The 24,413-nt window shown below is 45.7% G+C and overlaps 1 protein-coding gene across 1 annotated transcript in view; it reads right to left on the reverse strand.

Moving 5' to 3' along the window:
- Positions 1-2,359: 2,359 nt before the first annotated feature.
- The window catches only part of LOC138669685 (catechol O-methyltransferase-like), a 66,217-nt gene continuing 44,163 nt past the window's right edge, over positions 2,360-24,413 (reverse strand). Inside the window, exons 3-5 of the mRNA XM_069756366.1 lie at positions 16,227-16,420; positions 15,592-15,723; positions 2,360-3,034 (exon numbers count right to left, since the gene is read on the reverse strand). Coding sequence (XP_069612467.1) covers positions 2,855-3,034; positions 15,592-15,723; positions 16,227-16,420 — 506 coding nt within the window. The 3' untranslated portion in view covers positions 2,360-2,854. The remainder of the gene's footprint in view (positions 3,035-15,591; positions 15,724-16,226; positions 16,421-24,413) is intronic.

Genomic DNA, 24,413 nt, shown 5'->3' on the forward strand with positions numbered 1-24,413 from the left:
GTCCAATTTCCCCTGTAACCCTTGGGAAAATAAAAAATTCTGGGCTAAAAAATTATTTTTGAGGAAAGAAAACGTATTTATTATTTTCACGGCTCTGCGTTTTAAACTTCTGTGAAGCACTTGGGGGTTGAAAGTGCTCACCACATATCTAGATAATTTCATTTCGGGGTCTAGTTTCCGAAATGGGGTGACTTGTGGGGGGTTTCTACTGTTTAGTCACATTAGGGGCTCTGCAAACGCAACGTGACGCCCGTAGAGCATTCCATCAAAGTCTGTATTTCAAAACGTCACTACTTCACTTCCGAGCCCCGGCAAGTGCCCAAATAGTAGTTTACCCCCACATATGGGGTATCACCGTACTCAGGAGAAACTGGACAACAAATATTGGGGTCAAATTTCTCCTGTTACCCTTGGGAAAATTAAAAAATTCTGGGCTAAAAAATTATTTTTGAGGAAAGAAAACGTATTTATTATTTTCACTGCTCTGTGTTATGAACTTCTGTGAAGCACTTTGGGGTTCAAAGTGCTCACCTCACATCTAGATAAGTTCCTTTCGGGGTCTAGTTTCCAAAATGGGGTCACTTGTGGGGGGTTTCTACTGTTTAGCCACATCAGGGGCTCTGCAAACGCATATGGGGTATCAGCGTACTCAGGTGAAACTGGACAACAACTTTTGGGGTCAAATTTCTCCTGTTACCCTTGGGAAAATAAAAAATTGCGGGCTAAAAAATCATTTTTGAGAAAATAAATTTTTTATTTTATTTTCATGGCTCTGCGTTATAAACTTCTGTGAAGCACTTGAGGGTTCAAAGTGCTCACCACACATCTAGATTAGTTCCTTTGGGGGGTCTAGTTTCCAAAATGGGGTCATTTGTGGGGGATCTCCAATGTTTAGGCACACAGGGGCTCTCCAAACGCAACATGGTGTCCGCTAATGATTGGAGCTAATTTTCCATTTAAAAAGCCAAATGGCGTGCCTTCCCTTCTGAGCCCTGCCGTGCGCCCAAACAGTGGTTTACCCCCACATATGGGGTATCTGCGTACTCAGGACAAACTGGACAACAACATTTGTGGTCCAATTTCTCCTATTACCATTGGCAAAATAGGAAATTCCAGGCTAAAAAATCATTTTTGAGAAAAGAAAAATTATTTTTTATTTTCATGGCTCTGCATTATAAACTTCTGTGAAGCACCTGGGGGTTTAAAGTGCTCAGTATGCATCTAGATAAGTTCCTTGGGGGGTCTAGTTTCCAAAATGGGGTCACTTGTGGGGGAGCTCCATTGCATAGGCACACAGGGGCGCTCCAAATGCGACATGGTGTCCGCTAACAATTGGAGCTAATTTTCCATTCAAAAAGTCAAAAGGCGCGCCTTCCCTTCCGAGCCCTGCCTTGTGCCCAAACAGTGGTTTACCCCCACATATGAGGTATCGGCGTACTCGGGAGAAATTGCTCAACAAATTTTAGGATCCATTTTATCCTATTGCCCATGTGAAAATGAAAAAAATGAGGCGAAAAGAAATTTATTGTGAAAAAAAAGTACTTTCTCATTTCCACATGTGAGGTATCGGTGTACTCAGGAGAAATTGCCAAACAAATTTTAGAATCCATTTTATCCTGTTGTCCATGTGAAAATGAAAAAATTGAGGCTAAAATAATTTTTGTGAAAAAAAAGTACTTTTTCATTTTTACGGATCAATTTGTGAATCACCTGAGAGTTTAAAGTGCTCACTATGCATCTAGATAAGTTCCTTGGGGCGTCTAGTTTCCAAAATGGGGTCACTTGTGGGGGAGCTCCAATTTTTAGGCACACGGGGGCTCTTCAAACGTGACATGGTGTCCGCTAAAGAGTGGAGCCAATTTTTCATTCAAAAAGTCAAATGGCGCTCCTTCCCTTCCAAGCCCTGCCGTGCGCCCAAACAGTGGTTTACCCCCACATATGAGGTATCAGCGTACTCAGGACAAATTGGACAACAACTTTCGTGGTTCAGTTTCTCTTTTTACCATTCGGAAAATAAAAAAATTGTTGCTGAAAGATCATTTTTGTGACTAAAAAGTTAAATGTTCATTTTTTCCTTTCATGTTGCTTCTGCTGCTGTGAAGCACCTGAAGGGTTAATAAACTTCTGGAATGTGGTTTTGTGCACCTTGAGGGGTGCAGTTCTTAGAATGGTTTCACTTTTGGGTATTTTCAGCCATATAGACCCCTCAAACTGACTTCAAATGTGAGGTGGTCCCTAAAAAAAATGGTTTTGTAAATTTCGTTGTAAAAATGAGAAATCGCTGGTCAAATTTTAACCCTTATAACTTCCTAGCAAAAAAAAATTTTGTTTCCAAAATTGTGCTGATGTAAAGTAGACGTGTGGGCAATGTTATTTATTAACTATTTTGTGTCACATAACTCTCTGGTTTAACAGAATAAAAATTCAAAATGTGAAAATTGCGAAATTTTCAAAATTTTCGCCAAATTTCCGTTTTTATCACAAATAAACACAGAATTTATTGACCTAAATTTACCACTAACATGAAGCCCAATATGTCACGAAAAAACAATCTCAGAACCGCTAGGATCCGTTGAAGCGTTCCCGAGTTATTACCTCATAAAGGGACACTGGTCAGAATTGCAAAAAACGGCAAGGTCTTTAAGGTCAAAATAGGCTGGGTCATGAAGGGGTTAAACCTTTTATATGGAGTTTTATATGTGTGGAATTGCATCCAAGTTAGTCACTATTGTGAAGATCAGTCTTTATTATTGTGATTTAGGACCCTGTTACCTCAGCACTGTATTCTTGGAAGGTACTTTGTTACGTCTTTGTTGTCAGTGCTGGAACAAGCCCTGTAAAAGGATTATAGCATCTATCCTCTGAATACTGCCTTTTCCAGTGCATCTTTCTCATTCATGTACTCCAGAAGTGAAGGATAGTGTGTGCAGTCATATCTTCCACAGGTACGGACATATTCCAGGAAATCTGGGGCACCTGGAACGATGACATTGTCGGCGAGAACAACTGAGCCCTTTTTTAGCAGGTTGCACTTCTGCAGAAAGAAAAAAACACTTGTGAGCGAACCTACAACATTAAACCTTCTGCTGTCTTAGATGAAAAAAAAAACACCAGCAGCTAAATTGTTCACCAAAGTGGCACTTTGTATTACTTTGGCTAGTAGCATCGTGTGTATTTCTGCATATGGCGTTCATACGCAATGCTGAATACATAGTAATGGTTTGAAAATTTTCTTAACATTTTTAAATTGATTGATTTCCCTAAGTTCATGAATTTGCCTTCTTGGTTGTACAATTTCTATACTGAGAAGTGTATATTTTAGGTACCCAGTGAGGGAGCAATTGGCATTCAAATCCTATTAACAGCCATAAAATGATTAGGTACAACACATGCCTAACACTATCTCAATGTACTCATTATTAGGGCTGTAACGATCACGGTCACAGAGGGTGTGACCCCAAACGGGCCGTGCGGGAAAGGGGTCTGCCGATGCCAGTGACTATTTCAGCTAGATGTTCGTCCAAGTATGCACATTCAGCGGAAATGTATTGCGGAGTTCCGCTAAGTCTCTGCATTGCAATACACGCCACCAACCAATTAGTGTCAGGCAGTTGATGGCCCCTGTGTCGGCTTTAGAAGAGGACACAGCACATCATGTGAGTGGGGAAAGATGAGACAAATCGTTAAAAAAAAAAAGAGTTAGAGAACAGCGAAAGAACAGGGAATATTACTGGGATGGACCCAGGATGGGAGACATTATTACTGGAAAGGGACTGGATGATGAGATTGTACCAGGATGAGGGACTTTATACCAGGATGAAGGACATTATTTCTGCAAGAGATCCAGGATGGGGGACATTATTACTGCAAGGGGCCCAGGATTGGAGACATTAGTACCAGAAGGGGCTCCATATGGAGGACATTGTACCTGTAAAGGGCCAAGGATGGATGACATTCGTACAGGATGGGGGACAATATTACTTTATGGGGAGGGCAAGTGTTTTTATAGGATTTAGAATGCTAGAAGAGCTCATACATCTGAACAAAATGAAGGATGGGGTCCAGGTCCACATTTTGCACAGGGGGCCATCAAGCTTTAATTACACCATGGGTCACTGTACAGTAGTTGATATACAGTATGACTCTACAAAGGGATAGTATTCCATATAGAAAACACATAATGACAGCCTTAATTTTCCATAGAAAAGCAACACGAGTGAGATGTGAGTGGCTAAATTGTAACTTCCATGAATACAAATCTAGATGACAATACATAGCCTTGTGAGGATTGCCACTATATAACAGAAATTATTTTGATTAAAGTGTTCTTCGATATGATATATGCCTACAGATGCATACAGTCATCTGAGTTGCATTCTCAGCCTGCTGCCATGTTTTAACCTTTACAAATAAAAGAGGATTTTGAGGGACGGTGAATGCAAGTTTTTCGTATTTTCTCACATTACCCAATTGTAACCTAAGGCAACAACCCCTCTGCTTTCTCTTTGTTAATACGTATTTGGGATTGAAAGGGAAGTGGTAGTTTTTGCTGATAAAAGTAAAACGTTGTACCTAAAACTCTGATTATACAACATTACAGCAATGTCAAGATAAGCTGGCAGAATGGGTAAAAACATGCAGAATTTTTATGTCCATAAATGTAAAGTAATAGTAATACTGTTTATACAGGGAACAGGTGAACAGATTAATATAAAAATATTTAGAATTGAGAGTCCTCAGTGGTTGATACCTTTTAATGGCTAACTGAAAAGATGGTAACAAATTGCAAGCTTTCGAGACTACACAGGTCTCTTCTTTCCTGTATCAGATTAATATAGACATAGGCTATGCAACTGCAGCCAGGTATGTTTTACTCTGAAGTGCTGCGGTGTTTCACAGAACATATACTTTGAAAAGTCAGACGTGGACTATATCTCTCCAGTTTGGGTCAGGTGTGGAAGGGGGCAATGTTATTATCTTTTCATCTTTAAGGCCTTTACTGGGTACCCAAGCAGTGGAGTACTTCGATATGTGATTGAATATTGTCTTACATAAAAATCATTGTTTTCTTGAAAGATGTAGACTTTTTCCTGTACCACTGTCTACCACTCAAGCCCAGACTGCAGGTACAACTGGAATAAAGGAACAGGTAGGACCCAGTTCAGACTGAAAGGACAGGAACAGTTTCAGTAAGGACTAGGACACCGGAAGGTACAACAGGAAAACAGGGATGGGAAGGGCCCAGTTCATAGTAGGAGCAGTTTCAGGAAGGGCTGCGACACAGACAACTACCACTCAAATACCGAAACATATAGGACCCAGTCCAGACTGGACAGACAAGGAGCCACAGGTGCAGAAGAGATGCAGAGCCGCAAGTGCAGAAAAGGTGTAGAGCTGCAGGTGCGGTAAAGGTGCAGAGCCGCAGGTGCAGTACAGAAAGGAAACCACTGACGTGATCAAGCATGAAGCCACAGAAAGGGTCAGGCAGAAAACCACAGACTGGGTCAGGCAGGAAGCTGCAGACAGGGTCAGGCAGGAAGCCGCAGACCATTCAGGCAGGAAGCAGCAGATGCGGTCAGGCAGGAAGCCACAGATGTGATCAAGTATAGGATAATAACAAGGACAAGTGCACACAAAACAGGATAGAGTTCACACTAGACCAATACCAGGATAGGTACGAACAGGACAGACAGGACCAGATGCACACAGGTACGTACAAAGAAGTAGCAAGTGTACACAAAGATCACCAACGTTGAGAACAGAATAGAGATAGATGCTGGTTCAGATACTGCATTTTTTTTTTAGATAACTGTCAGTATAGAAACTGCAGGTCTTAAGAGATAGAAGCAGGTTCAGACACTGTAAGTTAAAGGAATAGGAACAGGGACAAAAAACAATAGGGTAGGGAAAGATCCAGACTTGGACACAAACAGGTTCAGGGATAGGTCCTAATTCAGATAAGGACAGACACAGGTACAGGTTCAGGATTCAGTCCTGGGTACTCAGCCCCCACGGTGGAGGAAACCGGAAAGGTCAGATACAAACACAAAATCAGGGTTCAGGCCTGGGTATACAGGTATACAGAATGTCAGAAACGGAAACAAGCAAGATCAGAAACAGGACAGGACGTGGCAACTCAGTAGTTGCCATCAGACAAAAAGAGAATGTTGCTCAGGCACCTTCCCATTGGGGAGGTGTCTTAAGTACCAGTTGCCTCTTAGCAATAGGCTGGGTACACATTAGGAGTGCGCGCACTGTGTTAGGGTTGGCGGAACGCACCAAATATATAGTTTATTAGATGGAATTGGTGCGTTCGCAACCCGGGATCCACCGTGCAGGAAAGTACCTGCTGCTAAGTAAGACGGACTATATGGCGGTACTATAAGTATACATGCAAGGGTTAACTTCACCCTGCGTGAAGGAAGCGATCCTGTTGCGTCACAGGACCGCGGTACCGCACATAGAGCGCGAGCAATAAGTCAGCGAACACAACCCCAACTAGGATTGAAGTCCGATTAGACCACTGCTGGCACAACACCGCAACTGGGTGTGTAAGGAAACTATTGAAATAGTAAATAAAGGCACGAGAGTGCATGCGGTGCCGCACTGACAGACGCCACTAACCACCCAGGCTTGGGTAAGGAAAGCGCAGAGGAAGCGCACGGCGCCATACTGGCGGACACAGCAACTGGACGCTGTGATGTGTTACGTGCTGTTGGATAAGTCGGGCGCTAGATAGCAAACATACACCTTCCGCGAACAGACATTCAATAGGGAGGGTTATTTAAAGAGCGACTTTCACTCACAACACACACACACATATTTACAAGACAATACTAGCGCATGGCCATGCGGTCATGCGCAGTTTATATAGTTGCAGCACAGGAAGCTGCTACTGAAGTTTTTGCCCTTTCAGGACCTTCCAGAAGGACCAATAGAAAGTGCTGCAGTACCTGAGCATGTTTTGCCCTTTCAGGACCTTCCAGGAGGACCAATGGAATGTACTGCAGCACCTGAGCATGTGACCGAACATGTGGCCCTCGACCTCCAATGGGAGACCCTGCCCTGGGCATGCTCAGTGTGAGTAAACAAGGACTTAGTCCCAGAGAGGCTCGCTCGCCGCAGATCAGTGCAGGGTACCATAGGAAAGCCAGAAAAGGCAGTAGTGACCCTATGCACCGAATCAGCCTCAGCGAGACGCTGGGAGCGACGTCTCCGCTGAGCAGAGCCCACTGCGGCCGATACCGAATGGGAGACCGCAGCAGACACGGATCGAGATTCCCCCTGTGCAGCAGAGGAAACTCGACTCCTAACATTACCCCCCCCTCCTAGGGCCCCCCCCCTCCTTGAGCCTCACTACGCTCAAAAGCTGCGATAAGCAGCGGAGCCCGAATGTGCTCCACAGGCTCCCAGGTTCTATCCTCTGGGCCGTGACCCTTCCAGTCCACCAGATAAAATTTCTTGCCACGTACCACCTTGCACCCCACAATTGCATTCACCTCAAACTCATCCGTGGATGAACCCGATGTCCCAGCAGATGACTCAGAAAACCGGGACAAATGAACGGGCTTTAAGAGGGAAACGTGGAAAGTATCGGTGATACCAAGGTGTGGAGGAATAGCCAAACGGTAGACCACAGGGTTGACCTGTTCCAGAACCTTAAACGGGCCAATATAGCGAGGAGCAAACTTAGTGGACTCAACTTGCAGCCTGATGTTACGGGCGGAGAGCCACACTAAGTCGCCAGGAGCAAAGACCGGAGCGGGGCGCCGGTGTGTATCAGCCGAAACTCTCATTCTCTCCTTGGAGGCCCGGATGGCATCCTGTGTGCGGTCCCAGATGTCACGTGCCTCCACCGCCCAGTCTGCCACTCTAGAATCGGTGGATGACACGGGCATGGGCACAGGGACACGCGGATGCTGGCCGTAATTAAGGAGAAAAGGAGTTTGACCAGTGGAATCGGCTACGGCATTGTTCAAGGCAAATTCCGCCCAAGGTAGCAAAGATGCCCAGTCATCCTGCCTAGCAGAGACGAAATGTCGCAAATATGTCACCAGTGTCTGGTTGGTTCTCTCCACCAACCCATTCGTCTCGGGATGGTATGCAGAGGAGAGGTTTAACTCTATGCTGAGTAAACGGCAGAGCTCTCTCCAAAACCGAGACGCGAACTGGGGACCCCGATCGCTGACAATCTTATCAGGCATACCATGCAATTGGAAAACATGCTTAATGAACAACACCGCCAAGGCCCGTGCTGAGGGTAACCGAGGAAGCGGCACCAAATGCACCATTTTAGAGAAATGGTCGGTGACAACCCAAATAATGGAGCAGCCACGTGACTTGGGTAGGCCCACCACAAAGTCCATCCCGACCATCTCCCAGGGCCTGTCTGCCACAGGTAGAGGGTAAAGCAACCCAGCAGGCCATTGCCGAGGAGACCGATTCTGGGCGCAAGAAACGCACGCCTGAATATAGTCCTTGACATCTCGGACCATATGCGGCCACCAGTATGTTCTCGCCAGAAGCTCAGATGTCCTCTTGGTCCCAAAATGCCCACCCACTCTGGAGGAGTGAGCCCAAGAGAGAACCTCCGGTCGCAAGTTAGCTGGTACGAAAGTCTTGCCCGGGGGCACAGACTCTAGCGAAACCGGAGCTACAGTTCTCAGGCTCTCAAATGGACAATAAGCCGAGGCTCCTCCTCCTCCGATGACACCACGGAGCGGGAGAGAGCGTCAGCACGAACGTTCTTCTCCCCGGAGAGGAAATGGAGAGTAAAATGGAACCGGGAGAAGAACAGGGACCATCTAGCCTGGCGAGAATTCAGCCGCTGGGCCGTTTGCAGATACGCCAAGTTCTTGTGGTCAGTGAAGACTTGGAAGGGAAAGCGAGCTCCCTCCAAGAGATGTCTCCACTCCGAAAAAGCCAACTTCATGGCCAGCAACTCCCTGTCCCCGATGGAATAATTCCTCTCCGCTGGTGTGAAGGTCTTGGAGAAGAAGAAGCAAGGATGCTTCCGACCTTGAGCATCCTTTTGGAAAAGGACTGCTCCAGCACCAACGGATGAGGCATCCACCTCCAAGATAAATGGCTTATCAACATCGGGGCGATGTAGGATGGGAGCGCTAGCGAAGTGTGACTTGATCGAGAGAAAGGCTTTGGAGACCTCCTCTGACCACAACTTGGGATTTGCTCCCTTCTTGGTGAGGGCAACCAAGGGAGCTACCAAAGTTGAGAAGTGTGGAATGAACTGGCGATAATAATTAATGAACCCCATAAAGCGCTGCACCGCTTTAAAAGAATGGGGTTCCTGCCAGTCCATTACAGCCTGTAGCTTGGCAGGATCCATAGCCAAACCCTGGGCAGAGATGATATAACCAAGGAAAGGCAAGGACTCCTGCTCAAACACACACTTCTCCAACTTGGCGTAGAGGGAGTTTGCCCGTAAGAGGTCGAAGACTTTGCGAACATCTCTCCGATGGGAGTCAATATCTGGAGAGAAGATGAGAATATCATCCAGATAGACTACGACCGAGGTGGTGAGCATATCCCGGAAGATGTCGTTCACAAAGTCTTGGAAAACGGCTGGGGCATTACAGAGCCCAAAGGGCATCACCAGATATTCATAGTGCCCATCCCTGGTGTTAAAAGCCGTCTTCCATTCATCCCCCTCACGGATGCGAATCAGGTTGTAGGCACCCCGCAGATCTAACTTCGTAAATACCCTCGCTCCCCGTAGCCTATCAAACAGCTCAGATATCAGGAGTAATGGGTACTTGTTCTTAACGGTGATGGCGTTAAGACCCCTGTAGTCTATGCATGGATGTAAGTCTCCAGTCTTCTTCTGTACGAAGAACCCAGCCCCTGCCGGTGACACTGACTTCCTAATGAATCCTCTTGCCAGATTCTCTTGGATGTACTGAGACATTGCCTCCGTCTCCGGGAGAGATAACGGATAGACTCGACCCCGGGGAGGCTCCGCACCAGGCAAGAGGTCAATAGGACAGTCATAGGGGCGGTGAGGCGGAAGGATCTCCGCAGCTCTTTTGGAGAACACGTCTGCATAGGGCCAATAGTGCTTGGGGAGAGAGGAAAGATCTGCGGGTACCTGTGTAGTAGCAACCTGAACGCACTCCCTCTGACATCTACCCTCGCAGGATTTACTCCATCCCAAAATTCTCCCAGAGGACCACTCAATATGAGGAGAATGGTAGCGAAGCCATGGTATCCCCAACAGGACCTCATCAATTCCCTCAGGAATGACTAATAGGGAGATTATCTCCTGATGTGATGGAGACACAGAAAGCGTGAAAGGAATGGTTTGGTGGGTAATCTATGAGGGTAGTGTTGACCCATTTACCACTCGAACGGTCACAGGCTTGGCGAGCATCACCAAGGGTATTGCGTGACGCTGGGCAAAAGAGGAAGACATAAAATTACCCTCTGCCCCAGAATCCACGCATAGCTCGACCATAAGAGTGGATGGGCCTATGGTAATTGTCCCCTTGAAGGACAATTTTGAGGCAAACGTCGCCGTGTCTAGTGTACCTCCTCCAACTGCCACTAAACGCTGACGTTTCCCCGACCGCTGAGGACCCTTGGAGGCAAGATGTCCTGACTGCCGGTAAACATGAAGGACCTTATGTGCACGAGCGGACTGAGACTTGGATCCCGCTCGTGTCACCTCTAAGGCCTCATGTGACTCGGACGCCTGGACTGGAGATTCCAAAGGTATGGCGAAGGTGGGAGCCAGCCGAAACCTCTGCCTACACTGGGCTCGCTCCAACCTTCGCTCGTGAAAACGAAGGTCTATGCGAGTAGATATGGCTATGAGCTCCTCCAGTGTGGCGGGAATCTCCCTAGTGGCCAAAGCGTCTTTCACATGGTCAGCCAGCCCCCTCCAAAATACGGGAATGAGGGTTTTATCTGACCATTCCAACTCAGACGCTAATGTCCGGAAGAGAACAGCAAAATGGCTGACCATGGTTGAACCCTGAGTCAAAGCCAGCAGCTGGAGCGCTGTATCATGGGTGACTTGAGGTCCTAAAAAGACCTGTTTCAGAGAGTCCAGAAACCGAGGAACACTCCGCACCACATGATCGCTGCGCACCCACAGCGGCATAGCCCACTCCAACACTCTGTCCGACAAGAGGGAGATTATGAATCCCACCTTTGCCCGCTCAGCAGGGAAACGTGCAGCCAGGAGCTCGAGGTGTATACCACATTGGCTCACGAAACCCCTACAGGACTTACTGTCCCCAGAGTATCTCTCAGGCAAAGGAAGGTGAGATAGGGTCGGAACAGAGGTGGCAGTGGGTAAAGCTGCTGCAGCCACGCTAGCAGCCTGAACAGCTATTGCGGTAACATCCACCGCCGAGGTTGCACGCTCAAGAGACGCCAACCGGCCCTCCAGCAGCTGGATGTACCCCTGCAATCGCTGTTCATCTGCCATTACTTAGCCAGATCCTGGCGCTAGTATTCTGTTAGGGTTGGCGGAACGCACCAAATATATAGTTTATTAGATGGAATTGGTGCGTTCGCAACCCGGGATCCACCGTGCAGGAAAGTACCTGCTGCTAAGTAAGACGGACTATATGGCGGTACTATAAGTATACATACAAGGGTTAACTTCACCCTGCGTGAAGGAAGCGATCCTGTTGCGTCACAGGACCGCGGTACCGCACATAGAGCGCGAGCAATAAGTCAGCGAACACAACCCCAACTAGGATTGAAGTCCGATTAGACCACTGCTGGCACAACACCGCAACTGGGTGTGTAAGGAAACTATTGAAATAGTAAATAAAGGCACGAGAGTGCGTGCGGTGCCGCACTGACAGACGCCACTAACCACCCAGGCTTGGGTAAGGAAAGCGCAGAGGAAGCGCACGGCGCCGTACTGGCGGACACAGCAACTGGACGCTGTGATGTGTGTTACGTGCTGTTGGATAAGTCGGGCGCTAGATAGCAAACATACACCTTCCGCGAACAGACATTCAATAGGGAGGGTTATTTAAAGAGCGACTTTCACTCACAACACACACACACATATTTACAAAACAATACTAGCGCATGGCCGTGCGGTCATGCGCAGTTTATATAGTTGCAGCACAGGAAGCTGCTACTGAAGTTTTTGCCCTTTCAGGACCTTCCAGAAGGACCAATAGAAAGTGCTGCAGTACCTGAGCATGTTTTGCCCTTTCAGGACCTTCCAGGAGGACCAATGGAATGTACTGCAGCACCTGAGCATGTGACCGAACATGTGGCCCTCGACCTCCAATGGGAGACCCTACCCTGGGCATGCTCAGTGTGAGTAAACAAGGACTTAGTCCCAGAGAGGCTCGCTCGCCGCAGATCAGTGCAGGGTACCATAGGAAAGCCAGAAAAGGCAGTAGTGACCCTATGCACCGAATCAGCCTCAGCGAGACGCTGGGAGCGACGTCTCCGCTGAGCAGAGCCCACTGCGGCCGATACCGAATGGGAGACCGCAGCAGACACGGATCGAGATTCCCCCTGTGCAGCAGAGGAAACTCGACTCCTAACACACTGTCTCTAAGAATCAGGAAGGGCACATGCGGCTACCCTAAGCACACAGCCAGTAAGTATGCACACAGCAAGCAGAGGGCACGGGGCTAAGAGCATAAGCAAGCAGAGGACATAACTCACTGCATGGCCTGGAGTGGTAAGTCGGTGACCTGCATGGTGGGGTACAGGAAGAAAGTGTCTTCTAAAAACTGCCATTAGGTTTTGGAGTTGATTTTGATTCCATTTTCAACCCGAAAAGGTTCAACTTGCTCATTTTTAAAAATACCAACACATAACATCCCGAAGAATGTAAGTCCGCAAGGACAGGGTCCTCTCCCCTCTGTGCCAGTCTGTCATTGTAAATTCGTTTACTGTAAACGATATTTATAACTCTGCACGTAACCCCTTTCTCTTGTACAGCACCATGGAATTAATGGTGCTATATAAATAAATAATAATAATAACAGTACCCAATCTCTACCTTGCTGACGTCTGAGTTGCATTGGAGGTATGTGTTGTTAATAATCCAACCATGGGCCCATCCATCTGGCCCATCAAGAGTCACTCATCTTATCAGTCCATAAACCTTTGACTAATCTGTCTTCAGATATTTCTTGGTCTTGACGTTTCAACTTATGTGTTCTGCTCAATGGTGGTCAGGTTTTAGCCTTCCTTACAGTAGCCGTGTCTCTGAGCACTGAACACCTTGTGATTCTGGGCTCTTCACGAAGGTTGCAGTTCTGGAATATGACAGCACTGGAGGATAATGGGGTCCTGGTTGCTTCATGTTTGATTCTTCACAAATCTTCAGCACGTAATATGCATCTTTTTTCTTAACACAGTTTTTTGCGACTCTGCTGACTATTTTCAATAAAACCTTTGCTGGATCTGTGGTCACGCCCCAATATCTTAGCAATTTCAAGTGTGCTGCATACTTTGGTAAAATTTTTAACCGTTTTGCCTTTTCAGAATTAGTTAAATCTCTTTTTTGGCCCATTTTGTCTGAGATTAAAAAAAGCTGCCTAATAATTCTGCACACCTTGATAAAGAGTATTAATATCCTTAGGCCACATCCTATATCATTAAACAAATACGCATGACTTGATATGCTTCATCCAGTAAGTGTTCACGTTTATATATTTAGTTCTGCGCTGGAAAATGTCTAAAAATGATGATATGGTCAAAATTAGTGATGAGCGAGTATACTCCTTGCTTGGGTTTTCTCGAGCACGCTCGGGTGGTCTCCGAGTATTTGTTAGTGTTCGGAGATTAAGTTTTCATCGACTCAGCTGAATGATTCAACGTCCAGTGACGTCACCGCGATGTTGCTGTGAACCGAATCACGGCTGTGGACGCCTGAAGCGATGCAGCTCCTGGCGCGACTGACGGGACACATGCACCGCAATCAATGGTGCATTAGGGGTAAGTGGGGGTTCTATAAGATCTTGCCAGATACACACTGCAGCACCGGCCCCTGAAGAAGCCGACGCAAAACGCGCGTTGGGGCAGCACGGTGTGGACCCCTTCTATATTGCAATATGGGTAAGAAACTCAGGGAAATTTTCATAATGATGAGTTCCCAGTATATTTGATTCAATTATTTACCCTGTCCTACTTTCTTTCCCCATCTATCTTGAAAGCACTAAGCACTTTACTATGAAATATCTTTGGAGCAGTATTAGGAGGTCACACTGTTCTTTGGTTCTATCTTGCATTCCCTGCTGAACATGTCATTTTGTATAATTGTATTTTGCATTCATTGTTTTTGATATAGTATGTAATAAACTTATACTTTTTACATTATCTTGGATATATACTCCAGCTTTTTTTCTTGGTTATGATGATTCACAATTTGGAGTGTCCTATTATTCTTCTAGTGTGATCTCTCTATCATTAGCTCCCCCACATGGTGTTGAGCAGGTTTGGGAGGGTCACTGCTATGTTTTGCATTTTGGGCTGTATTTACTAATTACAGTTAGAGTAGTCACTTCTTACCTCCATAAATATTAATGGAAGGTAGTATATCTATCACCATTTATAGAAATATAATATAGAAGAAACAATGCGTAGAAACACAGCAGCAAGTTAATATACAGTAACACAGGTAAAAACCATACTTAGGTGACTTTTTTTATTCAAAAAAAGTATAAAAGCCATCCCACCACAACATGGTGTACCCAATCAGGTTGGTCCCTACCTCTTCTAACACAATCAGACACAGGTCTTGTTCTGCTCCATCCCCTGTCTACAGTATTTGGAGGAATGCTGGCATGATGCAAGGTGAGTTATTAGAGATAGGGACTATCCTAATTGCGTACACCTAGTCACAGTGAGAAAACTTTTATGCTTTTTTAATTTAAAAAAGTCAACTAAGTATCATATGTTTTTTTTTTTTACATGTATTGCTGTTTATGTACCTACTGCAGTGTTTTGATAGATTTTTTAATTGTAGGTTATATTTGCTGTTAATGGCAAAGTGTATATGTGCCACTTACATATTATACTTATACAACCACGTGTGCTGACCCTTGTTTTTACATCAGTATGTCATACTCAGTAAATTTAGGGGTGTGACCTTCCCCTTGGGATGTGCACCTCACCTATTCGGCTTTCCACAGGCAGGTTTTAAACACAGTCAGGCACAAGTACTGCTCAACCCTCGTCTATTTTGAGGCCTGTTGGCACATAGTGAGGCAAGTTACTAGAGAAAGAGACCATCCTCATTGGGTACACTTTGTCGCAGTGGTATGGCTTTTATGCTTTTTTGATTAAAAAAAAGTCATGTACCCTATGTTTTTTACATGCACTATTAGTATTTACTTACTGCAATGTTTCTACGCTTTGATTGAAAACTAGGTTATATTTGTTTGTTAATGACCACAGTATATATGTGCCATTACATATTACGCTTTTACTAATACAGTCGGTGTGCTGGCTCATATTTATGTTTAACATTTATAAAAGACTAGATGCTTTTTGAATGCCTATGGTAAAATAAATTACTTAAAATAACCTACCACCAAATCATAGCTGAACAGCTAGTAAATATACAACACTAAAATACGCCCTTACCTCCAAAAGTTTTGTATCTTCTGTGTATTTATCCTTCCAGTGATCCACAAAAACAAAGTCTAGTGTATCTATTTCACATTTCTTCTTCAACTGAGGAATAATGTTGTGTGTACTTCCCTCTATTATTTGTACCTGAAAAAAAAAAATAGTTGACTTTTTTAAATTTTATTTTATAACTGGCCACTGATTACTCTCGTCAACTATCGGCAGAGTGCAGTGGACAAGCATCAGTTCTCTTTGTCAGTAAAAACAACGTACACAGACTGTGGGTCACATTTATTAAGACAGTTGTACTGAAGCCAAAATGTTGGACATTATTTTAAGGGATTTTCTAGGGTTCAACTAAATTACTGCAGTCACTTTGTGTAAGTGCAGATTGCTGATTCCTGACAGTGTATAATGGGCACACTTACAGGATTCCGTTCTGTTGCCTGCTAAGGCAGGCAGTCACATGACGACCAGCTTCTCGTCTGTGTCTCTCAGTGGAACATTGGCAAAATAAAATGAAGCACTAAGTGCTAATGTACATGGTATTGAGAGAAGTGGCCATTTTAATGTGCATGGCATAGCCATCTTCAGAAAGTGGACATGGTGTGGCGAAATCAACATTTTTCAGATAAAATGTATAGAAATACCTTGTCATTAACACCGGCAAATTCTACAATCTGTTTAGCTACTGCGGCATATTCTGGATTAAATTCCACAGTAAATAAACGAGCTCCAGGCTTTAAAAGCCGTGCAATACGGACAGCTGAGTAGCCACAATATGTGCCCAATTCCAGGGCGAGATTTGGATTACTCGCTTTCACAATATTATCAAGGATCAAGCCTGTAACAGAAAACATGTATGTGAATAAATAGGAAAGTAAAATGAAAATGCACAAGCTTTTCAGTGTACATGAATAATGTCAACATTATAGGCTGGAAGCCGGCAGCTCCATATCTACCACTCATTTTTTCTCCATGACAACACTTTGATTGATAACCATATAACTAGTTGCATAGCAGTCGTTGAGAAGAAATGACGACTTAGTTCAACACACTTTTATAATGACATGGCTAAACTTCCAGTGCAAAGAGAAGAAAGTGGTATCATTGGAAAAATGGAGCAGAAGATGTGCGGGCTTATGGCATAGAATTTCATAAAATAATTGGGTGAAGAAGTGAGCTATGACTCTGTGCAAATGATTTGTAAAGTCTAAACTTTATTTATACTTTGGACACATTTTTTTTTTCTTTACAGATGAGGATTTAATGAGAACAGAACTAGTAACTAGGAGACAATGGGAAAAATGCTAACTTCTTTCTTTTTCTCTTTTGTAATTCAACATATCGTAATTGGTTTAGCCAGACAACTATATACCTCCTGTATATACACTGTACAGTTTCCTTTATATAACAATACATCGCATGTTCAAATGTATCAGCATAATGGATTAGAACTTCTGCTATGGGGCCCCATGACTTCTATGTACGCCCATGTTCTGAGCTCATAATGTATAGTTGTGCTCAAAAGTTTACATAACCCTAGCTTTTTGATACAGGAAAGTTATATATCTTGGTACCGTGTTAGCCAAAAGGTATCAACCACTGAGGACTCTCAATTCTAAATATTTTTCATAACCCTGGCAGAATTTTTGCTTTCTTGGCCTTTTTTCAGAGAATATGAATGATAACACCAAAACTTTTTTCTCCACTCATGATTAGTGGTTGGGTGAAGCCATTTATTGTCAAACTACTGTGTTTTCTCTTTCTAAATCATAATGACAACCCAAAACATCCAAATGACCCTGATCAAAAGTTCACATACCCTATTTCTAAATACCGTGCATTGCCCCCTCTAACATCAGTGACAGCTTGAAGTCTTTTGTGGTAGTTGTGGATGAGGTTCTTTATTTTCTCAGACGGCAGAGCTGTGACGGGGTGTAAGGCAGAGCAAGAAGGGACAACAGGCCAAGGGATGATTCCACAGATTTATTATCAAGAACGCTGGAACAACACATGCAGGTAGATCTACAGAGTCCACAATTAGTCCAACAGAACAGGTTCGGGGGCACCTCCCGATAATCCTTGTGCCAGCTAACAAAGCAATAGTCCACACGAGTCCAAGGGATCCCAACACAATCCCACGAGTGACAAGATATGTCCTCAGCTCAAGTCTCGCCCCATTCGCTTCCGCAGTCACAGATGGACATGGGGTCTTGCCTCAGCTAAGAATCCCCACTCCTCCTTCAAGGATCAACTCACATCTGATCTCAAAATAAGAATGGATTGTCTGAGCTCCTGGGATCCGCCCATGAAGGGGTAGGGGTTACACCTTCTATTCAATGGTTGGGTCCACCAGAAGATTCTAGACTGGTGGGCTCCAGGCAGTCTATGTAATATGTACATTTGAGTAGCCACCTGCTGTGAGGAAGAATGGCTATTCCTCCACTAGTGATGTTGACAAAGCTTAATTACATTAGAGCTTTGGGCTGCAAGTATTGGGGGAAGGAGACATATTGTTACAGGTGAACTCCCAGCCAAGAAAATACATAAATTACAGCTAATAGAAACCAGAGAACAGTTACATACATCAAATGGCATATTATTCAAATACAGGACAGGGCAAAAGTACATATCATGACAAGAGCTACCCACTCTTCTTGGCAAAAAGCTTCCAATTTTTATAAATTCCTGGGCTGTCCAGCATGAACTGCGCGCTTGAGATCTCCCGAGAGTGGCTAAATGATATTGAGGTCAGGAGACTGAGATGGCCACTCCAGAACCTTCACGCATTATTGCCCTTACTGGCGTATGGGGCCCGATGAGCAAACTGGGCCGATTCAGTAACTGATCACGCATCCTGCGACGCACGATAAGTTAAAATCTGTTGCCATGCACGAGAAGTTAACAGCCACCAGCCACTCACGGGCCGGCAGCTGACGTGAACACATGTCACCGACATATGACGTCACTGTCATACACCGGAATGATACTGCACAGGTGAGGACATCGCTGGAGCTCGGCCAGGCAAGGCATAACTTTTTTTTTGTAAAGCCGCAGTATGGGGCATATTATACCAGTATGGGAATGCATTATTCTACTATGGGGGAAAGGGAAAGGGGATGCATTATACTATGGGTGCATTATACTGCTGCGGGCCTGCTGCATCATACTATGGGGTGCACTATACTGCTATGGGGCAGCTGCATTATGCTGCTATAGGGCTGCTGCATTATACTGCTATGGGACTGCTGCATTATACTGCTATGGGGTTGCTGCATTATAATGCTATGGGACTGCTGTATTATACTGCTATGGGGCTGCTGCATTATACTGCTATGGGACTGCTGCATTTTACTGCTATGGGACTGCTGCATTTTACTGCTATGGGGCTGCTGCATTTTACTGCTATGGGGCTGCTGCATTATACTCCTATTAGGGCTGCTGCATTATACTGCTATGGGGCTGCTGCATTATACTGCTATGGGGCTGCTGCATCATACTGCTATGGGACTGCTGCGTTATACTGCTATGGGACTGCTGCATTTTACTGCTATGGGGCTGCTGCATTAAACTGCTATGGGGCTGCTGCATTTTACTGCTATGGGGCTGCTGCATTATACTGCTATGGGGCTGCTGCATTATACTGCTATGGGGCGGCTGCATTATACTGCTATGGGGCGGCTGCATTATATTGCTATGGGGCTGTTGCATTTTACTGCTATGGGGCTGCTGCATTATACTGCTATGGGGCTGCTGCATCATACTGCTATGGGACTGCTGCATTTTACTGCTATGGGGCTGCTGCATTATACTGCTAAGGGGCTGCTGCATTTTACTGCTATGGGGCTGCTGCATTATACTGCTATGGGGCGGCTGCATTATATTGCTATGGGCTGTTGCATTTTACTGCTATGGGGCTGCTGCATTATACTGCTATGGGGCTGCTGCATTATATTGCTATGGGGCTGCTGCATCATACTGCTATGGGGCTGCTGCGTTATACTGCTATGGGACTGCTGCATTTTACTGCTATGGGGCTGCTGCATTTTACTGCTATGGGGCTGCTGCATTATACTGTTATGGGGCGGCTGCATTATACTGCCATGGGGCTGCTGCATTATACTGCTATGGGGCTGCTGCATTATACTGCTATGGGGCTGCTGCATTATACTTCTACCACTATGTGGGTACATTATACTGCTATATATGACTATGGGGTACATTATACTACTATGGGGGTGCATTATACTGCTATATATGACTATGGGGTACATTATACTATTATGGATGAATTTGGGGGCAATATGGAGAGACATGGGGGAAGTATGGAGAGACATGAGGCAGAATGGGAAGACACGTGGGGTCCAGAATGTGGGATATTATTACTGTAGGGGCTAAATAGGGAAATAATCTTTCCAACAGCACATTCAGCGTCTCCCACTCCCACACTACCTCCTCATCCCACCCCCTCTCTGTTGGAGTCCCTCAAGGCTCTGTTCTAGGACCCCTACTCTTCTCAATCTATACACTTGGCTTGGGACAACTCATAAACTCCCATGGGTTCCAGTACCACCTCTATGCTGATGACACTCAGATCTACCTCTCTGGCCCAGACGTCACCGCTCTGCTGTCCAGAATCCCAGAATGCCTATCAGCCATATCCTCCTTCTTCTCCTCTCGCTTCCTCAAACTCAATGTGGACAAATCTGAACTCATCATCTTTCCTCCATCCCACAGATCTTCCTTACCTGACCTATCTATCGCAATCAATGGCATCATGCTTTCCCCCGTACCGGAAGTCCGCTGCCTCGGAGTAACCTTCGACTCTGCCCTGTCCTTCAAACCACACATCAAAGCTCTTTCCACCTCCTGTCGCTTCCAGCTCAATAATATCTCCAGAATCCGTCCTTTCCTCAACCTTCAATCTACTAAAATGCTTGTGCATGCCCTCATCATCTCCCACCTTGACTACTGCAACATCCTTTTCTGCGGCCTCCCTGCTAACACCCCTGCACCTCTCCAGTCCATTCTTAACTCTGCTGCCCGACTGATTCATCTCTCTCCTCGCTACTCCTCTGCTTCTCCCCTCTGCAAATCTCTTCACTGGCTCCCATTCCCTCAGCGTATCCAGTTCAAATTACTAATACTCAACTTATATGTCTGGAAATATATTTTATTGTCAGCAACGAAACGTTTCGGTCCCAAAAACTGGACCTTCATCAGTCACTGAAAGTGCAAAATAAACAATGCACAAAAAAATAATGAAATAAAAATTTGAACAGAAACAAAGTATATACAATACTGGACATCCAGTGTATAACAAATATGGCAATTCAGTTACTAAGAGGTACAAAGGCAATATCGAACCGACCCAATATATCCCTTTTCGGTCGGACGGCTCAGAGGCTGCGCACAGGAATACACCTCCCTCTATGGGACACGCCTCCTGACATGACACGCATATGCTGCCCCCTGGAACGCACCACCATGTTGGTGATGACGTACATGACCTCGCTGCACTGCGCGCCGGACACGCCCACTTCCGGTTAGCGGCTTTTAGACGGCTGCGACTATATATGGCGCACTCTCTTCCCTAAGGACGTCTGACTAGCGGTGGACACCGCGTCGATATCGCCATCCCTGCACGGTAAGGTGCTTACACACTCCACGGGATCTTACAGACAAATGCTTTTTATCTAACTCCCTGCGTTATATACTTTAATAGGATGCTGCCCATGCAGCCATACAGACCATTATCCTGCATCTTTACTGGTATGAATCGTTCTTTCTGTACCACGATTCCCCTGGCCCACCACTCATATACTTAATCCTCTATTACAGTAACTACCTATCGTCTGCCCATACGGGCACATCTCTTCTAAAAACTCTGCATAAGCACGGTATGTGATTACCTCCACACTTTTTATAGATTAACCACTTACCATCCGGAGTAGCATTGTGCCAATATTGGTCAGTTCGATATTACCTTTGTACCTCTTAGTAACTGAATTGCCATATTTGTTATACACTGGATGTCCAGTATTATATATACTTTGTTTCTGTTCAAATTTTTATTTTATTATTTTTTTGTGCATTGTTTATTTTGCACTTTCAGTGACTGATGAAGGTCCAGTTTTTGGGACCGAAACGTTTCGTTGCTGACAATAAAATATATTTCCAGACATATAAGTTGAGTGCCAGGTTTTATTGTATATGGTTATGGTGTTGGAACCTACCTGAGCACCACTAATTCACAGGCAGTGCACAAGTTTAAAAATCAAATTACTAATACTGACATACAAAGCCATCCACAACCTGTCTCCTCCATATATCTCTGAACTAATCTCCCGATATCTTCCCTTACGTGATCTCCGGTCCTCCCAAGACCTCCTTCTCTCCTCCACACTTATTCGCTCCTCATCCAACTGCCTCCAAGACTTCTCCCGAATATCCCCCATCCTCTGGAATTCTTTGCCCCAACACGTCCGACTATCAACCACATTCGGATCCTTCAGACGGAACTTGAAAACTCATCTCTTCAGGGAAGCCTACAGCCTGCACTGACCCCGCTGCCTCCTCATCACTACCGAAGCTACCGCCTCACCAACGCCGGAGCTCCTGCAACCCCCAACCTACTGTCTCCTTCCCCATAATCCTGTAGAATGTAAGCCCGCAAGGGCAGGGTGTCACGCTCACGCCCTGACTGGTGGGCGTGAGCTCGGGGGTTTGTGGCCCCACTATGCCACAAACCAGACTACCCTGGAAGGGGCGTGACTATGACAGCTGCCTGGGTTTTCACTGGAGCCTCTGATGGTGAGGTCAGGCTTGTGCAGCAGGCAGCTGCCAGGTGCTACTCCAGGGTGGTGTCTGGCTGTGGCTGCTGATCCCACTTGGGAGACAGGAACACCAGGATTGGTGCGGGCATTAGGCAGGACTGGCAGAAGAGCACGGCTGGAACTCAGACGAGTAGGCTGGCAGAGACACGGCAGAGAACACAGGACTGGCTAGGACAGCAGGAACACAGGACTGGAAGGCAGGGCAGGAACGGCAGGACTGGCAGGAACACAGAATTGGTTGATGTGGTATATGAAGGAACAGGTAGGGGCCTGTTCACACTGGAGATGCAGGTACAGATATGTAGTTTGGAGGAAAAGGTAGGGGCCTGTTCACACTGGAGGTGCAGGTACAGATATATAGTTTGTAGGAACAGGTAGGGACCTGTTCACACTGGAGGTGCAGGAACAGATATGAAATATGAAGGAACAGGTAGGGACCTGTTCACACAGGAGAGGAGTGCAAGACTGCAGATAGGAGTGGAAAAGCAGCAAGAGATAGCGTAGCAACAAAAGCTGAGCAGAGCCACAAAGAATGTGGAGAGAAGCTGCAGCAAGAGATACTGCAGAAGCTAAGCAGAGTGGAACCGCAAGGATTGCAGAGAGGAACTGCAGAAAGAGGTTTCTGCAGCAACGGGAGCGGAGCAGAGTAGAACGGAGCAGAACCGCAGGAGTGCGGAGCAGCGGTAAAGCTACCAAGATACAGAGCAGGCAGAGCCGCAAGAGTGCGGAGTGTAAGCAGACTGAGAACACAAGGAAAGACACAGCAGGGAAGGAAGCCACAGACAAGGAGACCAAGATAAGACTAAGTACAGACAAGGCAAAGGAACAAGACACAAGGACAAAGACACAGGGACAAAGACACAGGGACCAGGATATACTGCCTCCTGGAGGGCGAACAACAAGATAAAGGCAATAGCACAGAGAAAAGCCTCCAGTGAGGGAGAAACTCAGAGCACGACCTGGCAAACTCAGAAGCAAGAAACAAACTGAGCTAACACATTGCACAGGCCCAGACCACAGGGTGGAGCTGCACTATATACAGGAGGCCTCTTGATAATTGGTCAGGAACTGATTAGACAGATGCACCTGATTCCTATAAGAACCAGAGAGTTCAGGCGCCGGCCCCCTATACACATAGCCATGAGGCATGCAGAGAGCAGAGACACAGAACATGGAGCTGGCATGAAACAGAAACCACATCATGACCTGGAGCAGTGGGTAAGAGTGTGAGAGATGTGAGGCCATGACGTGATGCCAGCAGAGTTGTTACAGTACCCCCCCCCCCCCTTTACGGCCCCTCTTCTTCAAGCCCGCCAGAATAACTTGTAGAAGAAGGATAGGAGCACACATAGTCAGAGCCATCACAACATTCCTCTGGTAGAATGAGGTATATGAGACATTAGAGATCTCAGGTTGCCCAGTCTCTTTGAGTCCAGTAAGATCAGCTTCCCACACAGAAGATGCAAGGGCCAGGACTTCTTTCACCTGGTTAATTGAAAGCAGGGACTTGGAAGCTTGCGATTTGACCACAACATAATGTGATTCCTTGGAAACTGAAGACACGTTCACTGGATCCAACTTAAGCCCATGATTACAAGAAAATTGGACCTTCTCCTTTAGACCGGTGGGAAGCAGAGATGAGAATACTTCTGTCTTGGGATCTTCACCAAATAGCCAGATGGAAACTGGAGGCATACATACAGGAAACATCTTCAGCCTGGTACCCTGAAAAAACTGGACCTCCTCTTCTAGATTAGAGGATGAGTAATTCTCTGTCTTAGTATCAAGTAGCCACTTGGAAGCAGAAGGCATACATTCAGGAAGCCCCATCAGCTTGTTACTCAGACAAAACTGGACCATCTCTTCCTCCGGATTGGTGAAGAACAGAGATGCAAGAGCTTCAGCTTCAACTTCTTCATCCACCTGCCACATGGAATCTGAAGGCATAATTACAGGAAGCATCTTCTTCGCAAAGTTCAGGGAAAATTTTTTAAGTGA

The sequence above is a fragment of the Ranitomeya imitator genome, chromosome 1, assembly GCF_032444005.1.
Source record: "Ranitomeya imitator isolate aRanImi1 chromosome 1, aRanImi1.pri, whole genome shotgun sequence".
Taxonomy (NCBI): domain Eukaryota; kingdom Metazoa; phylum Chordata; class Amphibia; order Anura; family Dendrobatidae; genus Ranitomeya; species Ranitomeya imitator.